Source organism: Micromys minutus (assembly GCF_963924665.1).
Source record: "Micromys minutus genome assembly, chromosome: 12".
Lineage (NCBI taxonomy): Eukaryota > Metazoa > Chordata > Mammalia > Rodentia > Muridae > Micromys > Micromys minutus.
The window spans coordinates 17041634-17064970 of record NC_137981.1 but is presented as its reverse complement, the minus strand read 5'-3'; the positions used below and the strand labels follow the sequence as shown (position 1 = coordinate 17064970).

Below are 23337 nucleotides of genomic sequence, written 5' to 3'. Positions count from 1 at the left end.
GTTCCTAGATTAAAGGAAGAATTGGCATTATTTAGGTAGAGTTTTCCGTCTGTCAGTCCTTTCACAATATGTGCTTTGGGGCTAGGGTATACATTTCAACACCTTGATTCCCATGATTCAATGTGCAATTATGAAGGCAGTATTTCTCTCATTAATTAATTAATTAACCAAGGGTGTCTTTGCTTCCTTTCATCTGATTTTGAAGCCTGGAGATAATAAAAGGACACAGACCTTCTTACACAAATATCTATAGAAGCCAGCACAAGAATTTAAATGGATAATTAATATGTTTGAAAGATGTAAATGATGCTAACAAAAATCCAAATATGATATCTCCTCATTCCTTCTTGTTGGAAAACATGACAATATAGACAGAGCAGACCTTTGGTTCTCACCTTCTAACCTACCAACTCTCCTCATCTTAAGTCTTACCACAGTGACCTCGCACATGTTAATGCAGACTTTACAGCTCAGGTAACACAGATATATAACACAGTTTAAATATAATTTCCATCTACCAAATGCTAGTTTTATTGACATCAATACTCAATGAAGTGGTAACTTAGGATCTGAGGAAGAGTTCAGGAGAAGCTCAGGCAACCTATGGAAGCAGGACCATGTTACCTGAGCAGAGGACTCTACCAGGTCTAACCCACAGCTAATATCAATTATTTTCAGTCTGAAAACTGGAAACATTATTGAATTATTAATAAAAATAATTTTAAAATAAAAAATATTGGAGAACCAAAATTTAAAGAGGACATGCATTATTCTTGTGTTGCAGAATATAACTCTACAACTCCAGTTACAAACTTTTATAATGAATAAAAGGGTGCCATAAAGGCTTGTTTCAGCTAGATCCACAAAACTGGTAGCTTTGGTTTTTGCAGTATTGCTAACTGAAACACAGTTCCACTTAAATTTTTTCATAAGCTGCTCTCTGATAGGCAGGATTTTTTTTTACAATTAGGTTCTTATCAAAACATTTAATGATAGTCATTGTAAACAAAGAGCTTCTGAGGAAATCTTGAGTAGAGGAATAAGAGGAGAGGGTGTTTAGTCCTAAGGGTAGTACTCTTCTACCTCAACCACTGTCCTTAGAAATTTATGTCTGTTTCTGTTGTGTGAAATGTCTTTCCACAGCAGTGCATATATGCATAATGAATGGGTACATTCATATATACAAAAACACTTTCTTAAGCATAAATCCCAAGGATTATATTAAAGTGGAGAACACACTTTTCTGACATTAAAAAGCTTTTTTATGTTATGACTGAGAGTAACGAATAGCTCATAAATTAAAAAATAAATTAAAACTAATAGCTAGTAACAAACTCTTTAAGAGCTAGTAATTAGGATCTTTCCTCTTGAAGCCTGTAAATATGAAAGCTTAAGCAATCATCAAAGTCTCTTTATAAATATTGACTGTGTTTAGAGTGAGAAAATATAAAATTTTTGTTAAAGGCGTATCATTATATTATTTAATGAATAGAATAAATGTCCTCCCATGAGCAGATAAGGGATAAAAGAAATTTGTACAAGGGCTAAAAGGACTTAGTGTCAGAGCTAGATAAACTGGGCCCACACGATGGCTCAGGGGCTGGGTAAACACAGTAACTGCGCAAGACAGATGAGCTGGGTCCAGTCCCCGGGACTCTCTATGGAAATAAAGAACTTACTGCTGAAAGTTAACCTATGTCATCGACATGCAAAATGTGGTACATTGAATCTCCACTAATTCAGACTGTGCACATACAACATGCTGATAATAAATTAGTAAGTGTTTTTAAAAAGCTGTATGAACTTTTGAGTGAAAATTTGTAGAGAATACAAAGATTTGAAGCTTCTGAATAGATTCTGTAGAAATCAAGTAATTGTTTACACAATTTGACTAAATCTTTCTGAGGACAAAAATATTATTTTTATTGTCTAAAATTAGTAGGATTTTAGATAAGTATGATAGCCCATTTTTATAAAAATATTACATTCTAAAAGACTAGAACTTTTTTTCTAGACCTCACAACACAGTTCACAATTTACCTTAAGATCACTTAAGACTTAAGGTAGCTTAGTTTGCTCATTGACACTTTTGCTCTCAAGAAAACAGTGCAACAACCAAACTTACTTGCCTTATATGTCCCATGTAATCAACTTCAACAACCTAAAACTAATACATAGCTTGAATCCTAAGTTATGAAATTTTGTGTGCCTCTGACTCAGAGCAGAACATTGTGTGTGTGTGTGTGTGTGTGTGTGTGTGTGTGTGTGTGTTTGTATTTGTCTGTTGGCAGGATGGGAATAGTTTTCTGAAAACAACCAACGGGTCAAAATTAACCTTATACAACAAATATCAACCAAAAACACTTGAAACTGCATGTGGATATTTCTTTATAACAGTATGTTTACTATATTGCTTATTATCTGAGTCAGTTTGGATCTATTGCAGTCTGTAATATATTCACATGTAAAAGTCTGTGAAAGTTTTTTGTTTAGTATTTTTTATTCCTTCCTCCTATAATGGTTTCTGTGTTGTTTAAAATATACTGAGCAAAACCCTTTGTTAGAGACACACAACCAATCAACACAGATTAGGAACGCAATACAGAAAGACAAAAACATCAAACAATAAAACAAACTTTTTATACAAGAAGTACTGAACTTTCTTTTCTTAGTCGGACAGAGATGTGGTTTGGTGCTTCTGAAGATATCTTTATTGCATTTAAATGATAACATTGATTATGTTTTTATAATGAATATCAAGCAAGTTATTAAGCAGTTCTGAGATCATTTCTAAGAAATGAAGTAAATAATACTGCCTGTGACTCAAAGCTTCTTTGTAATTCAGTGGTAATAATTTAAGTACCTTAAAGGTAGGGAAGGCACTCTAAAACACAGTTTATTTTTCTTCCATCTCTTCTTTAGTTGGAGAGGGTGGATGGGAGAGGGAGCACCTTCATGGAAACAAGGGGAGGGGGAGGAAAGGGGATAACATTTGAAATGTAAATACAGAGAATATCCAATAAAAAAGAAAATTGAACATTATGATTAGCTGAACCTCATCAACATGCACTCCATGTGAAAGAGGATCTTGCTTCTAAAGTAGACTCTACCACAGAGAAAAGACGGTCAATATCTCCCATCATCCAAACATTCCTACCTTCACACATATTAACTTTTATCAGATCAACAAGTGCTTTTAAAATTTGGCAGTGCCCAAAAGCCCTTTGGGGGATTTTAGGGTTATTAGGCTTTGCTGGAAAGTGGACAAAAGGAACTGTCACTACTTCAAAGGAGACTGGAAAATGTCATCAGTAGATGTGTCTCACAGCAGGGACTGTGAGCAGGGAAGACACAAAAAGACATCATATCTTTTGCCACTTGAAAAAAAGAAGGATTAAAATTAAATTAATGAAATGAAAACATACTGGAGACAAACATGTAGAGAATTAATTCTTCCAGTTATTCTCTGGCCCTATCATGAAATCAATGCAGATATTTTGTCAGCCAGTAAATGCTCCTGAGTAACAACTTCATACTGACACCCAACAAAGCCAACTATGTCTCACAACTGTTATTGCCTTTTGTGTTTTATAATTTTATGCTGCCTTCTCTTTGACTCCGAGTCTCTAAACTGGTTTTTACATATGCGTGGATTCAAGTAGAGGCATTTCAAGAAAGCATACTTTCCAAAGGTAACTTTAACATCCTTTAACATTCTTTCTCATCACCCTTTAACAAAGCAGTGGGATGACACTTGCTTCTTTCTCAGCTTTTCTATAGCTTGCTTCATGTCTGCATTTCTGAGTGTATAGATGAGGGGGTTCAGCATAGGTGTGATCACTGTGTAAAACACAGACACTACTTTATCCACAGAGAAGGTGCAGAAAGGCCTCAAGTAAATGAACACGCAGGGGACAAAGATTAGGCTGACCACCGTCAGGTGAGAGGCACAGGTGGACAGTGCCTTGCTCTGGCCCCAGTGGAGGTGGGTTCTCAGAGTGAACAAGATAAGAGCGTAGGAGAAGAGCAGGACCAAGAAGCAGACAAGAGACAATATGCCACTGTTAGAGACCATCAGCACCTCAACCAAATAGGTGTCCATGCAGGCCAGCTTGACGACCTGGGGAACATCACAGTAGAAGTTGTCCAGTTCATTGGGACCACAAAAAGGCAGCTGGATGACAATCAAGACCTGTGTGATAGAGTGGACGAACCCTCCACACCAGCAGCCAAACACCAATCGAAGACGCAGGTGGTTACTCATCACTGTCAGGTAATGCAATGGGTTGCATATGGCAACGTACCTATCATAGGCCATCACAGTCAAAAGGAACATTTCACTGGCTCCCAGAAAGTGAAGAAAGAATACCTGGGCCAAGCATCCTGAGAAAGGTATTGTCTTCTCCTTCTGGAGGAAATCTCCGAGCATTTTGGGCACAGCCACGCAGCTCAAGCAGAGGTCAATGAAAGATAGATGGCTTAGAAAATAGTACATGGGTGTCTGCAGCAGGTGAGCATCAGTCTGGACAACCATCACTATCAAAAGATTTCCCAGGACAATAACCACATAGATCAACAAAAATGTTAAGAAAAGGAATAGCTGGAGCTCCCAGGAAGATGACAGGCCCAGAAGCACAAATTGTGACACCTCAGAGCTGTTTTTATTTTTCTCCAAGCCAAGAATATTAAACGACCTAGTATAAGAAAAAATAAATTGGACTAAGTGGATTAAATTAGACAAGATGGAAAAAATTATGAGAAAGTACTTCTTGCCTGATAGCATGTACAGTGTGTAGCAGTTCAGTAACATTAAACTAAAGAAGGAATGCTTCATTAATAATGATATACTGTGTACAAAAGAGTAACCTACCATCCACTTCCACTAAAGTAGAAGCTCTGTGCCCAGAAGAGAAAATGTTGTGTGTAAAACCAGCTCTGGGAAAATAGCAAGTGAAAAAAAATGCTTGTATTTTCTTCTTGTGATATATAGGTTTTCACATGTTTTTTTAAAATTATTATATTTTGTTTATTTTGTGTGAGTATGTGTAGGAATGTATGTGGGTGCATGTGTGCTATGACATATGTGGAGGTCAAATGGCAATTTTTGGAAGTCTGTTCTCTCCTACCATATGGGACATGATGTTGCAACTCAGGTATGAGTAACTGCATTTGCCAAACATTTGTATTTTCTTATACTCACCCACTGAATACTGCAGTTAATTCTTCTGAGAAATTCAATTTGGTTAATAAAATCAATTATACTATATAGAGAGAACATGCAGAAAGTTCCAGAATTTCTAAATATAAAACCTTTAATAACAAGAATTATTTCTCCAAAATAGCATTTCAGTAATAAGCTTATGTGAGAAATATCCTGGCCTAGGTACCGCTGGATATGTCCTGACCAATGTGATTGCCCTCTCCTCCGCTGGATATGTCCTGACCAATGTGGCTGCCCTCTCCTCTTAAGCAAGGTATGAAAGTCCATCTAGTTCTATAGTTTAACAAGTCATAAAAGCAACTGCCTCACTTTCTATAACAAACTAGAAAATAAGAAAGGAAAAATCCAACATAGAAAAGTATTTGCTTTCATGTGTACAGACATGAGCTATACTACGCTGAGATTCCTCCATCTTCCTCTGATGCATCAAGAGAGAAGACATTCTTGAGGAAATGACCTCACTGTGGTTTTTTCTTGTGATTATTCTTGTTTCATGTGGGGTCTTTTTTTGTGGGGGGGTGGCGTCTAAAATATTTAGCCAATTGACATCAAATTTTTCTTTTATTATAAACATAATATTTAACACCATATTGTATAAACAATAAAACATCTAAATAAAGAACATACGCACACATGTATATTAAAGAATACACACACATGCATACATATACACACACACATATACATACTCACAGTCAGATTGTTGGGCTGGTGAGATGGTTGCTGTGAGCCCGACCTGAATTCAACCCATATGGTGGAAGGAAAGTACTAACTCTTTCAAACTGTTCTGACCTCTACACATGTACTGTACCATGCTTACCCATTTATACACCTTCACACACAAAATAGATCAAAAGAATGAGACTTAATATTTTATACTGAAGAATATAATAATATTCCCATAAGGTTCAACCCATATAGAAAGAATTTAACATATGACAATATATCATATTTTAAAAGTACTGCTCTACAGAGAGATGGCCTTGTATTAAAATAGGCAGGATTAAAATTAAACCATGATGGTAGATTAACTAAGAATGTTTAAGTATATTAAAAGCCATATGATTACAAGCTATTATAAGTCTGAGTCGATGATCTACTTCTTTGAAGTAATAAGTAATTTCAATGCTGTTCATGTTTAGATGGTTTCTAAGGTTTATGATAATAACATTTTGACTAAGAATACTATCAAACTTTATACTTTAAAACAACATTATTGTAAGTTTTTGATTATTTGAGTTATTATTGGTTAGTTGAGTTACTATTAAGGTAAAGACTAAGTTTTGGTTTCCACAGATTTTTTTGTTCTTGCTGGTTCAAAATATGCATTGCCTTCAGATAATATAAAACATAATACCAACAATTTCCAGTTTACTTTCAATATGTAATAAAAGTCAACATGTTTTCTAAAATGTCTGCTAGCATCTATGTTTCTGAGAATCTCCAATCACAGAAAGGAAATGAGCTACTGAATGTTTTAATAAGGATAAAAACTGTATTATCCCCTTTGACACAAAAGAATGGCTACTAATAAGATTATCTTCCACTACAATATATTTTATCTCTCCAAGCATAAAATGAATAGACCCATTATAAAGCACAGAATGATCCCGAAATTCTTCTTTGCTTTGAAGGTGTAAAACTCTTTAGTGAGTTTGTACCTAAAAGAAATGAAATTAGGATATGAAGGGGTTTCTGTTCTTCCAGGTTCTTGCAGCATCGTTAATAAGAGCTGGAGAGTAAAAGGAAGCTAAGACTCTATCAACTGATGAATGGATAAGGAAGACATGTATACAGAGGGACGATGTCTAAAAGGAGAGGAAATTCTGTCATTCATAGCAAGATAGACAGAAAACTGTAGAAAATCGCAGAAGGGCAATAAGCCAGGCAAGGAAAGACAAATGTTTCTGATTTTACTCACACGTGTGAAATCAAAAATATTTATCTCATACAAGTTGAAACAAAAGGTAATTGTCAGAGGTCAGTGGAGACCTGTGAGTGGGATGAGAAAATGTTGATTTAATTGCTGAGTACCTGGTTGTAATAAAAGTAAGTTCTGGTGTTCAGCAACAACAAAAATGTTCCATCTACCTCTTAAATCTAGAAGGAATATTGACGATTTTCACCCTAAATAATAAATATTGCAGAAAATAGTATTAGTCTAGTCTACATTACACAGTGCACACAGATATCAAAGCATCATGCTTCCCCATTAATATGCATGGTTGCATGCTGTGTGTGCAAGTTAAAAGTATCCTACTTCAAACTTCTTTTCCTAAATTTTACAGGACTGAGCAGGTGAATATAAATAAAGATTTTAGCCTTATTGTTCCATTCCAGCTTAATCAGTCATTTCATGCTGCATTCCCTAGGAATAACAAGAATTTTCAAAAGTTAGCAAATATGTTCAGTTCACAAAACATGTCACAGAATTAAAGCTTCTACAGGTAAATGTGTGTTTGGGGAAGAACCCACTGCATGGAGGGAAAGTGAAAAACAACAACAAAGCTCTTTAAATAACCAGATACTTGCTAAGAGATGGGAAGCTGTTCTCTGACCTTTCTTCCTGCACAGAGACCTAAGGTTTGAAGAGATTGCTCAGACCTCTCTTCTAGAGGACCAACATTTAATTCCCAGAACACACATGCTGCTACAACGCTAGCTCCAGGGGATCCAACACCCTCTTCTGGACTCGACAGACCCTGCAAATTGTTTTCTTAGATTAAAAAGATAAATACCAGACAGATAGAGACTAAAAGACAAACGGCATTTTAAGTGCATCACAAACAGAAGTGAGACTGGAGAAGTGGGTATTAGCTTGATAAGATGTATGTGAACTTACATCATTGCTTATAGGCAACAATGTGCTTGAAAATGATGTAGTATCTTGCTGTTCATCACATACGACCAGCCCAGTTGCCAAAACTGTGTTTTAGCCACTTCCTTATAAGACAATCTCTAATTAAGCAATGGCTGTGGAGATTAGAAATATCCCTTGTCCCTAGGGCTCTGGCTCTGTATGACATTCTTATGGTCATTACACTATCTCTAAGCCTAATGAGCCCTGAGATTCCCTGGGCTGCTATTGTTTGAGCTAACTACATATTACTTCTTGTTACAAAGTTGACGTGAAATTCCCCAAGATCTCTCAGGCCTGAGGCATAGACCAGTCAAATTTTTAAAGCTCACTTTGGACTAACTAATTTAGAACTTTATGTACCAACCACTTTCTATGTCTCAGTCCCTTCCTGAATGGAGAGCCTGTGTGGTATTTTTTTTTAAAACGACTTTATTTTGCAAAACAAAGATAAATGTAAAGATTTTAAACATTTTTTGCTTAAAATTATACATTTTTGTCAGTACTGTTTTTTCAGACATTAAAATAAATTTTACATAAAACCATGTGAATATGTTTTTTAGTCAGCACTTGATTTTTTTCAAGGGCTTGACAGTATGCATTGAAAACGTACTAGTTGCAATAAGCGTAAAGTACATGCAAAACAAAACGCAACATGGAAATAGTCAAAGTCTTCTTGTTTTGTGAATATATGTATATTTTTTGTTTTCTTTATTTCTTGGACTTCATACAGGCTGTGAGTTGTTTTTGGGGGAGTGCAAGCCTCTGGGGTTAGCATCCCACTATCAGTGACTGCATATTATGTCTGTTCTTTTGTGACTGGGTTATCTCACTCAGGATGATCCTCTCTAGATGCAGCCATTTTCTTAAGAATTTGGTTAAGTCATTGTTTCTGGTGGCTGAGTAGTATTCCATTGTGAATATGTACCACAATTTTTGTATCCATTTGTCTTCTGAAGGACATCTGGGTTCCTTCCAACTTCTGGCTATTATAAATAGAGCCGCTATGAACATTGTGGTGCATATATCTTTGTTGTGTATTAAAGTGTCTCTGGGGTATATGCCCAGAAGTGGAATAGCTGGGTATTCAGGTAGTACTACATCCAATTTTCTGAGGTATCGCCAGACAGATTTCCAGAGTGGTTGTATTAGCTTGCAACCCCACCAACAGTGGAGAAGTGTTCCTCTTTCTCCGCAGCCTTGCCAGCATCTGCTGTCATCTGAGTTTTGGATCTTGGCCAATCTGACTGGTGTGAGGTGGAATCTTAGGGTTGTTTTGATTTGCATTTCCCTGATGGCTAAGGATGTCGAGCACTTCCTCAGATGTTTCTCGGCCATTCGGTGTTCCGCAACTGAAAATGATTGTTTAGCTCTGTACCCCATTTTTTCATAGGGTTATTTGATTCTCTGGTGTCTAGCTTTTTGAGTTCCTTGTACACCTTGGATATTAGGCCTCTATCTGATGTGGTGTTGGTAAAGATCTTTTCCCATTCTGTTGGTTGTCGTTTTGTTTTCTTGACGATGTCCTTAGCCTTACAGAAACTTTGCAATCTCATTAAGTCCCATTTGTTAATCTTTGACCTTAGAGCTTGAGCCATTGGTGTTTTGTTCAGGAAATTTTCTCCTATGCCTATGTGTTCTAAGGTTTTCCCTACTTTCTCATCTAATAGTTTCAGTGTATCTGGTTTAATGTGGAGATCTTTAATCTACTTACACTTGAGCTTTGTACAAGGAGATAAGAACGGGTCTATTTTCATTCTTTTGCATGTTGAGTGCTAGTTGGACCAGCACCATTTGTTGAATAGGCTGTCCTTTTTCCATTGAATGTTTACTGCTCCTTTGTCAAAGATCAGGTGACCATATACATGAGGGCTCATTTCTGGATCTTCTATTCTATTCCATTGATCCACTTGCCTATTTCTGTACCAGTACCATGCAGTTTTCAGCACAATTGCCTTGTAATATAGCTTGAGGTCAGGGATAGTGATTCCCGCAGATGTTTTTTTTTGTTGTTGAGGATGGATTTCGCTATTCTAGGTCTTTTGTTATTCCATATGAAATTGCACATTGATCTTTCCAATTCCATGAAGAACTGGGTTGGAATTTTGATGGGGATTGCATTGAATCTGTAGATTGCTTTTGGTAGGATGGCCATTTTTAAGATGTTGATCTTTCCGATCCATGAGCATGGGAGATCTTTCCATTTTCTGAGATCCTCCTCAATTTCTTTCTTTAGACGTTTGAAGTTCTTGTCATACAGGCCCTTCACTTCCTTAGTTAGAGTCACACCAAGGTATTTTATAGTTTTTGTAACGATTATGAAGGGTACCTTTTCCCTAGTTTCTTTCTCCACATGTTTGTCCTTTGAGTATAGGAAGGCTACTGATTTGTTTGAGTTAATTTTGTATCCGGCCACTTTGCTGAACTTGTTTATCAGCTCTAGGATTTCTCTGGTGGAATTTTTGGGTTCACTCAAGTACACTATCATGTCATCGGCAAAGAGTGATGTTTTTATCTCTTCCTTTCCGATTTGTATTCCCTTGATCTCCTTTTGCTGTCTAATTGCTCCAGCCAGGACTTCCAGTACTATGTTGAATAGGTAGGGAGAGAGTGGGCAGCCTTGTCGAGTCCCTGATTTTAGTGGGATTGCTTCAAGTTTCTCGCCATTAAGTTTGATGTTGGCTGTTGGTTTGCTGTATATTGCTTTTATTATGTTTAAATATGGGCCTTGGATTCCTGTTCTTTCCAGGACTTTTAACATGAAGGGGTGTTGGATTTTGTCGAATGCTTTCTCAGTGTCTAGTGAGATGACCATGTGATTTTGGTCTTTAAGTTTGTTTATATGGTGGATTACATTGATGGATTTCCTTATGTTAAACCATCCCTGCATCCCAGGGATGAAGCCTACTTGGTCATGATGAATGATGGTTTTGATGTGTTCTTGGATTCGGTTTGCAAGGATTTTGTTGAGTATTTTTGCATCAATGTTCATAAGTGAGATTGGTCTGAAGTTCTCTTTCCTTGTACGGTCTTTGTGTGGCTTAGGTACGAGGGTTATTGTAGCCTCAAAAAATGAGTTGGGTAATATTCCATCTGATTCTATCTTTTGGAATAGTTTGGCGAATATTGGTGTTATATCTCCAATAAATGTCTGATAAAATTCTGCACTGAACCCCTCTGGACCTGGGCTTTTTTTGGTTGGGAGGCTTATGATGACTTCTTCTATTTCTTTAGGTGTTATAGGGTTATTTAGATGGTTTACTTGGTCCTGGTTAAACTTTGGGACCTTGTATCTGTCTAGGAATTCATCCATTTCCTCCAGATTTTCCAATTTTGTGGAGTATAAGTTTTTGTAGTAGGATCTGGTGATTTCTTGAATTTCCTTAGTTTCAGTTGTTATGTCACCACTTTTCTTTTCGATTTTGTTAATTTGGATACTCTCTCTTTGCCCTTTAGTTAGTCTGGCTAGGGGTTTATAAATCTTGATGATTTTCTCAAAGAACCAACTCTTTGTTTTGTTGATTTTTTCAATGGTTTTTTTTGTTTCTATTTGGTCTATTTCTGCCCTAATTTTGATTATTTCTTGCCATCTACTCTTTTTGGGTATATTTGCTTCCTTTTGTTCTAGGGCTTTTAGCTGTGCTTTCAGGTTGCTGATGTGAGCTCTCTCCAGTTTCTTCTTGGAAGCACTTAGGGCAATGAGTTTTCCTCTCAATACTGCTTTCATTGCATCCCATAGGTTTGGGTATGTTGTGTTATCATTTTCGTTGAATTCTAGAAAGTCCTTAATTTCTTTCTTTATTTCTTCTTTGACCCTGCTATCTTTTAACAGAGCGTTGTTTAGTTTCCATGTGTATGTGGGCATTTTGTTGTCTTTGTTGTTGTTAAAGACCAGCCGTAGACCATGGTGATCTGAGAGGATGCATGGGAGTATTTCAATCTTCTTATATCGATGAAGGCTCGTTCTGTGTCCAATTATGTGGTCAATTTTCGAGAAGGTGCCATGGGGTGGTGAGAAGAAGGTGTATTCTTTTACTTTAGGATAGTATGTTCTGTATATATCTATTAATTCTAGTTGGTTCAAAGTCTCTGCTACTTTTGCAGTGTCCTTGTTCAGTTTCTGTTTCCCTGATCTGTCCATTGGTGAGAGTGGGGTGTTAAAGTCTCCCACTATTATTGTGTGGGGTGAAATGTATTTTTTGAGCTTTAGTAGAGTTTCTTTTATGAATGTGGGTGATTTTTTATTTCTAGCATATATGTTAAGGATTGAGAGTTCCTCCTGACAGATTTTCCCGGTAATGAGTAAAAAGTGTCCTTCTTTATCTTTTTTGATAACTTTTGGTTGGAAATTTACTTTATTCGATATTAGAATAGCCACTCCAGCTTGCTTCTTGGAGCTGTTTGCTTGGAAGTTTTTTTCCCACCCTTTTACTCTGAGATAGTTTCTGTCTCTGTCTCTGAGATGAGTTTCCTGTATGAAGCAAAAGGCTGGATTTTGTTTATGTATCTAGTCTGATAGTCTATGTCTCTTTATTGGGGAGTTGAGACCATTTATGTTAATAGATATCAAGGAATAATTGTTTCTGTTTCCTGCCATTTTTGCTTTTTTGGATTGAGTTGTGTCTGTGTTTTTTTCTTCTTTTAGTTTTCTTGTTTAGGAGTTTTCTTGTTTTTACTAGGCTGTATTTTCCCTCCTTGTATTGGGTTTTCCACCTATAATTTGTTGTAGTGCTGGGTTTGTGGTCAGATATTGTGTGAATTTTGATTTGTCTTGAAATATCTTTGTCTCTCCATCGATGGTGATTGATAGTTTTGCTGGGTATAGCAGCTATGGCTGGCACTTGTGCTCTCTTAAGGAGTGCATGATGTCTGTCCAGGCTCTTCTAGCTTTCATAGTCTCTGTTGAGAAATCGGGTGTGAGTCTGATTGGTCTGCCTTTATATGTTACCTGACCTTTTTCCCTTACTGCTTTTAGTATTCTTTCTTTACTTTGGGCACTTGATGTTTTTACTATTATGTGTCGGGAGGTATTTCTTTTCTGGTCCAACCTATTTGGAGTTCTGAAGGCTTCTTTTATGCTCGTGGTCATCTCATTCTTGAGGGTAGGGAAGTTTTCTTCTATGATTTTGTTGAAGATATTTACTGTGCCTCTTAGTTGATACTCTTCTCCCTCTTCTATTCCTATTATCCTTAGGTTCGGTCTTCTCATTGTGTCTTGTATTTCCTGGACATTTTGGGTTAGGAGCTTTTTGTTTTTTGCATCTTCTCTGGCTGTTTTGTCTATGTTTGCAATGTTGTCTTCTGCCCCCGAGATTCTCTCTTCGATCTCTTGTAATCTGCTGGAAATGCTTGTTTCTGTGACTCCTGATTTCTTGTTTTGGTGTTCTGACTCTAGGGTTATCTCTTTTAGCGCTTTCTTTATTGTGTCAATTTCTGTTTTAATTTCCCTCTTCCATTCCTTTATTTCTTTGGTTCTCTTTTCGTCTCGTTCTTTGAGTTCTTTGAGTGTTTTTCTTGTTTCTTCTTTAAAAGCTTCTGAATCTTTTTGCTTTTCTTCCCTTTCTTGTTTAAGTAACTCTATCAGCGTCTTGAGGCATGATTTCAGGTCTGTGTCTTCTTTCTCTGGAGTGTTTGGAATTCCGATGTTTGCTACTATCGGAGAGCTGGGTTCTGGTGTTGCTAGATTGTCTTGGTTTCCTTGGGATATACTCTTTCTCTTTCCTCTTGCCATTTTGTTGTCAGTGATATGTTCTTGCCTTTCCCTTGTATCTGGTCTGTGTCCCTGGTACACTTTCCGTGTGCACTCCGCAGAGATCTCTCTACTCCCCGGCAGCCCAGGTTCCGGGTGGCAGCTGGGCCAGGCTCCGCTCTGCGTACTGAAGTCGCCTCCGGGTGGAAACAGACGTTCCTAAGATCTGTTCCTGGTCACAGATGCTCAGCCTCTCCTAGCCACCTCTCCGGCTGGCAGGTGGGCCAGGCTCTGCTCTGTGTCCTGAAGTCGTCTCCGGGTGGGAACAGAAGTTCCTAAGATCTGTTCCCTTTCACTGGATCGGGGAGGACAGGGCAGGTCAGGGCAGGGGGTGCCCTTTCCGTGTGCACTCTGCAGAGATCCCTCTGCTCCCCCGCAGCCTAGGTCTCCCACTCACCAGTTGCTCAGCCTGCCTGTGTGGTTTTAACTCACCAATGTTCATGAAGTGATAGAAGCTGGAATATCAGCACAGTTACCTGAAAATTTAAGAAGAAACAGATCTTTCATAATGCAACAGGGCTTGTTCATAGCTGAGTGTCTCATGACACATCAGATAGCTCATCTCAGGCCACATATTTATGCATATATATATATATATATGCATATATATAATAAAAATATTATATACATATATTGTATATAATGCAATATATAAATATATATATTTGAAATAAATATATAATTCTCAAATTAAGAAATGTTAAATACTTTTAAACTATTTGACTGAGAATGCCATATAAAAAACTAACAAACTCAACTCAGATGATAATATTATGAAATGTTCTTAAAGGATCAGAATATAAAATGAAGAATGAAGTTTAAAAATATTTTAAGTAGAACTTATTTAATACCATGAAAAACAATGTAACTCTGGCTCTTTTCTACCATTTGTAGAGAAAATTAAGAAAATATAAGCAGCCTCCAAAAATTCTACTTCAAATATTTTCTCATTGCACTTAAATTGTATTTGCCTGTATTTGTGCATATGCACAACAAGCACATATTAATAAAATCAATTTTTTGTCATAAGTACAGCAAATCATATTCAATCACTAAGTAGGCCTGAGTCATAATCTAAGAATCATATGAGTTGTCCAGGAATATATCTTCAATTCATTTTTTAATCTCAGAAATGCCTTCTTGGTTCATTTAGTATTTCTCTACTCCAGGCTGGATGAAACCCTGAAGGCGAAGGACTGGTATTCGGGTAGTTTGAGGATCTCCTTAGAAATAGATTTTACATGCTGTGCAAATGCTGTCTACACATATCACTTTGAAGGAGAGTAAGTAGAAGTCTAATCTTTTGCTAACATCTTAAAATGCAGAAGAAGTATAAAAGTTTTAGTATGATCACCACTTTATTTCATCAAGTTTGTAGTTAGTTTCAACGTAACATCCAAAGAGCCTGCATTTGGTTTATGTTAAAATAGGTGCAGGAGTATAGCATTGCAGCAGTATGGAGTTTACCCACTCCTTCGGCTTGAAGTTTGCCCTCCTAAGCAAGTTCAATGAGAAAAGACTTACAAGTGGGTAGATGTAGGATCTTTCCTAGCTAAGCAGCCAGGTCCCTTCTAACACTTCTGACTCTCTGTCCTTCTATCAACCCGCCAAGTTCAATTTGTGTTCTTCAATGTTCTCATGTGAGGGCCTTTCTCCTGGAGCATCAACAAAACTGTAGAGCTTGCACAGCTAAATTGGCACTTGCTGTCACAGTAACCGTCACTTGTCAGTAGCTAAACAACTAGACATGGCACATGTGACCATTGCTCTCCAAACTGGGATTTTGTTTGGCTTGAACTAGTACTGATGTGGGTCTTGGGTCATTCACTTAGAGATTTACCAGGAGCACAAAAAATTCTAATTTAATAATAAGTTTTATAATACTGGCTCCAGATACCCATGATACTCCAGATACCATAACTGCTACCAAGAGTGCTCTAAAGATGCAGCACCTAGACATATTTGTATAAAGCATAGAAAGTTAAAAGCCACAAGAGTACATATAGGCAGTGTCTAATTTAAACATATATGTCTTGCACTGGTCCTAGTCATTGAGCAGAGAAGCAAGTGTGATTACCAAAACAGAAAGACGTGTTAGTCTTTTGAGCTAACAACGTAGTCTACTCTAATTTTTTTACAAGATCTGTCAATTTAAGAGTAGTCTTCAAAGTTTGGGGGGAAAGGAAGTGGGCTGCTAGGGTACAGCCTGTATTAGATAGGGACTTACATGTTAGAGGCATCTGTTGCAGAGTTGGTCTCTCAAGCACAGTAAGTCTAAATGCAATGTTACCTATCACAGTGCAGGCCTTTTTGCAATCAGTGGGAGTTGCCATGTGCAGCTGCCCTATTGTGTCTATAAAGACTGTTTCTCTGTAGTCATTCATTGCCTCTAGCTCCAACTACCTTTCTTCTTGCTCCACTGTGATTACTTTTAAGCCTTTGGAGGAGGGGACGTGATAGAGATGTACCATTTATGGTTGAGCACTCAGGAATCTAGCTCTGTATACATCAAAAGGGTGTAGGTCTCTGTTAAGTTCCATCTACTGCAAGAAAAAGAAAGTTGTTGATCCCATTAGTGTATTAGGGGGAATCCCTGAATAAAGGCTCAGAAAGGCCATTACATAAAACATTGAAAATGAAGCCTGGATTTCACTACTAAGATGTTGGAGATATCAGAGTTGTGGGATGCCAGCAAAAGAAAGATGCTAACATGATGTTGAACCAGCCTAAGAAACAGAAGTGTGGGTTCCAGCCCTGAGAGAGAGCTGAGTCACCACCATCAGGAGTCAGGGCATGCCCCTGCAAACTGTTGAGCACCCAAAAGAGCCTCAGAAGCACTCTCCCAAATGAGCCCACTGTGAGCCCTGACTCCACTGACACTGACTATCAAGGAAGAGACCACTGGGCACTCTCGAGGCACAGGTAGCAGGGTACTCTCCGGGATGAGGTCTGTTCCGTTCCAGAGAGAGAGCCGGGATGTCACCATCAGGACTCAGGGACTACTTGCAGAGAGGCAAACACTCAGGAGCAAGGTTTGTATGCTATGAAACTAGAAAAGGGGACCATAAAAGGGCAGGGATCTTAGCATGGGTAGAGAAGAAAGGAAAAAATAGAGATTAATCAAATACTTGTGACTAGAAAATAGAAGCAGGGCTGTAGAGGAGAGGAAGGCAACCTAATGGGAGGGGAGAGGGAAAGAGTGGGAATCACCTGAGGGAGAACAAATTATTATGAAATTACCAGTGACACTTATTTGTATGATCATTTCTTTAAAATACTATTTTGAACATAAGGTTTCAGGCAAATGAAGCCAGATATTAATATGAGTGGCAACCCTATAACTTCTATTCTTTTAAAAGTATTTTGCCACTTATGTAGAAACGTATCTTCCACTTCTCCGTGTTCCTCTGTCCTCAAGCATTGTCAGAAAGACTGAGCTCTCTATAAAAAAGTTATGCAGCCTTACTGTCTGAAGTAAAAGTATGTGATACCTGATATCAAGGCTAGACAGAACAGGAGGGTGGAGAATTGATTTGGTGGCTAAATGCCTTTGCCACAAAAGTCTGAGGACCAAAGTTCAAATCCACAAAAGTCAAATAAAAGGAAAGAAACAAAACAAACATCTGTAATCTGTAGAGAAATTAGGTCAGAAACAGGGGAATCCCTGGAAGCTCTTGGACCAGCTACCATAGCAAACACAATACAAAAACAGCAGAGACCCTGTTTAAAGTAAGGTAAAAAAGGCCCATGATACCAACAAGGAATCAACACTCACTTTGTCCTCTGATCAACACACAGATACCTGCACATATGCATGCATGTGAGCACACATGCATGCACACTCACAGGGATAATGGTGAAACAAGACCAAAGACTCAAGCTTTTGTGGCAAACTCTGAGACTCAGCAACCATGAAAGTTTGAACTGCCCTTGATGGCTGCAAGGATTGTACAAGCCCTGCTCCAACAAATAAATAAAGTACCTCTGGCAGACAAATAAAGAACTATCTCTTCAGAAAACTCTTCATTGCCTTTTGTTAATAAAATCTCTGGAACCGGCTTTAGGGCTGCAGGCTTGCTGGAGCTAACATCTACTATGCAACAGAGCTTGCGTTTTCACTGACATCTCCACTCCTGTAACTTCATATCTAGTTCTGTTCATTGTTTGACACATAAAGGACCAGAGAATTACATCACAAGACACTTGAGACCCCTCTAGTAACAGTAGTCTAAAGACAAAAGAAGGGTAGATATGGCAGAAAGCATGAGCCTGCCTTATCTTAAGAGACAGAATGGCCCAGCCAAATGAAGACTGCTTTCTTTTCTGATGTCAGGAAGATGTGAATCAAAATATGTGAGAACTGAAACCCACAGAGTACACTAGGAAAGAGGAAGTCATGAAACTGAAAGAAAAGGAGACAGTCTAAGGAGAAGTCATGTTCCACGTTTCCTAAAATTAACTGAGCTCTCTCTCTCTTCCCTAGAACTTCCCACCCATCACCAATAACATATCTCTGTGCTGCAGTTGGGGGAAGAGAAAGGCTTTCTTTTTTGGCTACGGGTGCTGAAAGAGAATTCTTCCAGAGAACGTGAATCTGCCTCCACTGCCCTGTGCTCGAAGGTAAGAAATGCTGTTCTAATAATGGGATTTCCTGAACAAGGCAGATGAGCATTAGTCACACCAGCAGGGAAGAAATTAAAACACTAAGCATGTAACTTTCTTGAGAGAAAGCCAAAGTTTAGGGGAAACGGTGACCAGATAGAATCGGGAGACAGTTCGGCTAAGGGTGGCCACAGTTTAGGTGACCAAGACAGTTCTTGAATAATCTATAAGTGTAAGTCATGGTCATAATATAAAACCTGATATTTTGAGACAAAAGTTGCTGTCTAACCCATGCTTCTGTAGTACTGGGGTCTCCGTACCAAGGTCACTGTGTCTCCTTGATCTACAAACTCTTCCAGTCCCTGAATTCATCCTAGATGAACCAAAAAAAAAAAGAAAAGAAAAGAAAAGAAAAAAAGAAAAGAAAAGAAAGAGAAAGCAAATTAGCATGGTTAGCATGGTATACCATTTGACACTTTAAGGCAAAAAGGAAAGAAATAAAGGAAAAAAGAAAAGAAGGGAGGGGGAGAGGAGGAAGGGAGGAAGGCAGGGGCGAGAAAACAAAAAAGAGAAGAGAAAGAAAAAAAACAGAAGAAAAGAAACCACCCTTTGCTGTAGAAAGATGGTAGGAGATAAACGTCTACAGTGAGGCCATGTCATTTAGAAGATGAAGTACCAGAGTCTTTTCTGGCTCATCTGAACTCCAGTGAAATCTGAGGCTCAGGAGAGCAGGGAGAGACCCTTGAATGCAATATCCTTTCATGCCTCCAGAGTTAGTGTGTTATCACACAGGAGAAATAGTGACCAAAGGAAAATATTGAGGTTTGTGGCATTTCATGCTAAATTCGCTGCACAAGGGCATGAAGTACTCAATAGGACAGTGTCCTTCACTTGTGTCTGTAATCCCCAGAACAACAGACTATTTTCCTGTCTCTGCAAACCGTTCAGGGGCTTTCATGACCATTCAGTTAACAATGGTCACTAAGAGACATTCTCTGTGGGAGAAAAGACACAAATAATGAGAACACAGTCAGCTTGCCATCACTACCACCCTACACCCTAAAAATAATGAGAACATAGTCAGCTTGCCATCACTACCACCCTACACTCCACAAATAATGAGAATACAGTCAGCTTGCCATCACTACCACCCTACACTCCACAAATAATGAGAATATAGTCAGCTTGCCATCACTACCACCCTACACCCCGAGCCGGGTTCTAGGATCTAAAGTATCAAGGCATCATTTCCTTTGATTTTTTTAGCCTACTTATTCTCTTTAAATATTTTACCTGAACTACTTTTGAATATTTTCTCCCTAAACCCTAAAATCTACCTGAAATGTTGGAATGTTTGTCAGACCACTAACTCTGGTAGGAAAAATACTGACTATATCTCATGTCTGGCACTCTCTGCTTTTTTGATTAAGACGTGTAATTTGGCTTCATGGCCTCCTTAGTGAAAAAGGACCACCATTGTTATTTGGCTAAGAATTTTCTTTAGATGTAAATGTATCAGTACCATGGTTCCCTTTTCCTGTGTACTCTAATGAACAAGTCAGTTTTCTGCCTTGTTTTGGATGATGGCTTCCTGTAATAGACTCAGTTTCCTGAGCTAGTTACCCACAGCAGGGAGACTGGAGTATCATAGGCTTCTCTGGGTCGCCTATAGCCCTATGATTCTGTTTTCTCAGGTTTCCTACCTGCTTGGAGTCACACACCAGTGTCTACAACTTGACTCTCTTGGCAAATGTGTCACTAATATCTTTATTAAAGAGGTATTTCTCAATATGTTCCTAAATCCCAAGGATGTTAAGCATATTAGAAGACTCAGGCAGGGATTGCTCATCACTATAAGTCGTTACCACTTTCTTTCCCTCTCTTTTTCTAGAATCAATGACAAGGATGGAAAGACACCAGTTCTGCTCTGTTCTCTTTGTCCTGATACTATTGACTTTGGTGAGCCTTAACTTGACCAGCTGGGCATGGACCATCCCTGATTGCATCATAGCAGACAGCTTGCTATTTCCTAACCTTTCCTACTACATCCCATCCTGTACCTTGGCCCCAAGACTGCACCTTTTGGCATCTTGCTCCAATGTTAAAAACATAAATCAGACCCTAGAAAGAGTTCCTAGAAATACAGAGATACTCTGCCTCCAGGGCATGGTTCCTACTCTGCCAGCTAATGCTTTTGATCGATTCCACTCCCTGCAGCTTCTAAGGCTGCAATTGGGGACAACCAACATCACCTCTCGGACATTTCAGGGCCTGGACCAGCTACAGTACCTTTTTTTTGAGCATCATGCTCCTTGTTGCCTAAGTCTGCTCCTCCCTTCAAATTGTTTAGAGTCTCTCAGATCCCTCAGTAGTCTTTCCTTTCAAGGATACTGCCTGACGTATAGCCAAAGCATCTATTTGCCAGCTAGTCTCAGGCATCTAACCATCAGGAACAGCTGTTTAACAATGTTGCAGGAACTTCGAAGGCTCTTCCCAGATCTTCTGCTGGGTGCCTCTTCTACACCCAATGCCAAACCAAGGGCACCCTTTCTAGAGATGCTGGACTTATCTTACAACCTTCAGTTGAGGCAGGCAGGTATCAGAGACTTATATGGCCTCACACTCCATTCCCTAATATTGGATGGCACCCCACTAAGAGAATTTGATATTATAAGCTCAGGACTGCTCCACTTGCACTTCCTCTCCCTTGTGGGTACAGGTATAGAAAAACTGCCCACAAGCGTGACTAGATACTCTGAGCTTCGTGCACTTGATCTCGGGAAAAACCAAATTCAAAACATCATGGAAAATGGAGATCTCCCAGGTTACGAAGCCCTGGAATTCCTCAGCCTTCATGATAACCATCTGCAATCACTTCCTACCAGGTTCCTACATTCTCTACCCCAACTTCAGAAGCTCAACCTATCTATGAATAAGCTTGGCCCAATCTTGGAGTTTCCAGAAGGACTGCTTAGCACCAACTTAAAAGTGCTAGATCTGTCCCACAATCAACTCTGTGATGTGCCCCATGGGGATTTCTCCTTTCTTTCACAGCTCCAAGAGCTCTGTCTGAGTGGCAATAACATCTCTAGTTTATCCAATGAAAGCCTACAGGGACTGAGGTGGCTGAGGACACTAGACTTGAGTTGGAATCAAATTAAAGTACTCAAACCAGGCTGGCTCTCTGATCTTCCTGCTCTGACTACCTTGAACCTTCTGGGCACCTACTTAGAGCGTGTCTCAGGCACACAACTTCAGGGTCCCAAGATGTTAAGACATCTACAACTGGGTTCTGCTCCAATGTTGGACATATATCGTCTCTGGTTTCCAATGCTCCTTAGCTTAGAAATACAAGCAGAAACATGTATTGAGTTTATGTTTCTCAGTGGAGAGCCATTCTTATTCTTGGAGAACCTTACCTTAGAGACTTCCATTCTGTTACTGCAGCCAGACACCACCACATTCAATTTTCCCTCCCTGCGTCGCCTCACCTTGCGAGGCTACAGCCTCACCCTCTCAACCAGTCAGCTCCTGAGAGTTTTCCCACAACAGCTTCCTCTCCTGGAGTACTTCTTTATGTGGTGTGATAACAGTAATGCGGTAGACCTCCATCTCTTCGGGATGCCCAGGCTGCGTGTGCTAGAGCTGGGGTACCTCAATTTTTTCTATGAGTCAAGTACTATGAAGTTAGAGATGCTACTGAGGGAGGTGCCTCAGTTACAGGTGCTGGCATTGAGCCACCTGAATCTCAGGAACCTCTCTGCGTCAAGCTTTAAGGGCTTGCAGAACCTCAAACTGCTGCTGCTCAACTCCGAAAGGGCCCTAGAGATAAACAGCAACCTCCAGGAGTTAATTCCTCAGATGTCTCAGTATGTTTATTTCTTAGATGTCACCTTTCCCTGCCAGTGTGAAACTTCCTGGCTAGAGTCTTGGGCTACAAGGGCCCCAAACACTTTCGTTTATGGGCTGGAAAAATCTATCTGCATGGCTAATGCCTCTGACTACTCCAAAACTCTACTGTTCTCCTTCCTTGCTACTAATTGTCCACATGGCACTGAGTTTTGGGGCTTTCTCGCCAGTTTCACTCTGTGGCTTCTGCTTGTTAGCTGTCATAAATGGCCCTGGCTCCATCGCGTCTGCACACTCTTTCACACTTGTTGGTGCAAAGTACGTGGACCTAGACTCAGAGGCCAATTCAACTATGATGTCTTTATATCCTATTGTGAGGAGGACCAAGTCTGGGTGCTGGAAGAACTGGTTCCAGTTTTGGAGAAAGCCCCTCCTGAAGGGGAGGGCTTGAGGTTGTGCCTGCCTGCCAGGGACTTTGGGATTGGAAACGACAGGATGGAATCTATTATAACCAGCATGGGCAAAAGCAGAGCCACCCTCTGTGTGCTCACAGGCCATGCCTTAGCAAGTCCTTGGTGCAATCTAGAGTTAAGACTGGCCACTTACCACTTGGTAGCCAGGCCTGGGACCGCTCGTCTCCTGCTGCTGTTTCTAGAGCCCCTTGACAGGCAGAAGCTCCATGGTTACCACCGCCTCTCCCGATGGCTGCAGAAGGAGGACTATTTTGATTTGTCCCAAAGGGGAGTGGAGTGGAACACTTTCTGTGAGCAACTGAAGAAACGGCTCAGAGAAGCTGGACAGGAAAGAGACTAAGGACTGTCTTGAGAAGTTGCTGTGAAGGCCCTTTTAGCAGCAGAAGGAGCACTGTCTCATCACTAGAGCCTGGGCTCATCAAGGGGAGAAAATAATATATTTTAAATGCTATATTAAACTGGGAGGGAAGTCTTTTAAAATACTGGAAAATATTCATTCAGAAAACAATTCTGTTATGTGTTCCAACTCAAGATACTGCTCACCATACAAGACATGTAGACACAGTGCAGTCATGTGTACAATTTT

General features: G+C 39.3%; 2 protein-coding genes across 2 annotated transcripts; one reads left to right on the top strand and one right to left on the bottom strand.

The window, feature by feature from the left end:
* Positions 1 to 3731: 3731 nt before the first annotated feature.
* Positions 3732 to 8068, bottom strand: LOC308428076 (olfactory receptor 4Q3-like; the record flags this gene model as incomplete). The annotated part of the gene is given in 3 exon segments (XM_080926348.1): positions 3732 to 3751; positions 3754 to 4694; positions 8064 to 8068. Coding segments are annotated over 3 exon segments (966 nt in total).
* Positions 8069 to 15283: 7215 nt separating this feature from the next.
* On the top strand, positions 15284 to 23091 carry LOC308428075 (toll-like receptor 11; the record flags this gene model as incomplete). The annotated part of the gene is made up of 2 exons (XM_080926347.1): positions 15284 to 15353; positions 20321 to 23091. The coding sequence occupies 2 exons, from the start codon at positions 15284 to 15286 to the stop codon at positions 23089 to 23091; spliced, it is 2841 nt and encodes a 946-aa protein (XP_080782473.1).
* Between the last annotated feature and the right edge of the window lie 246 nt (positions 23092 to 23337).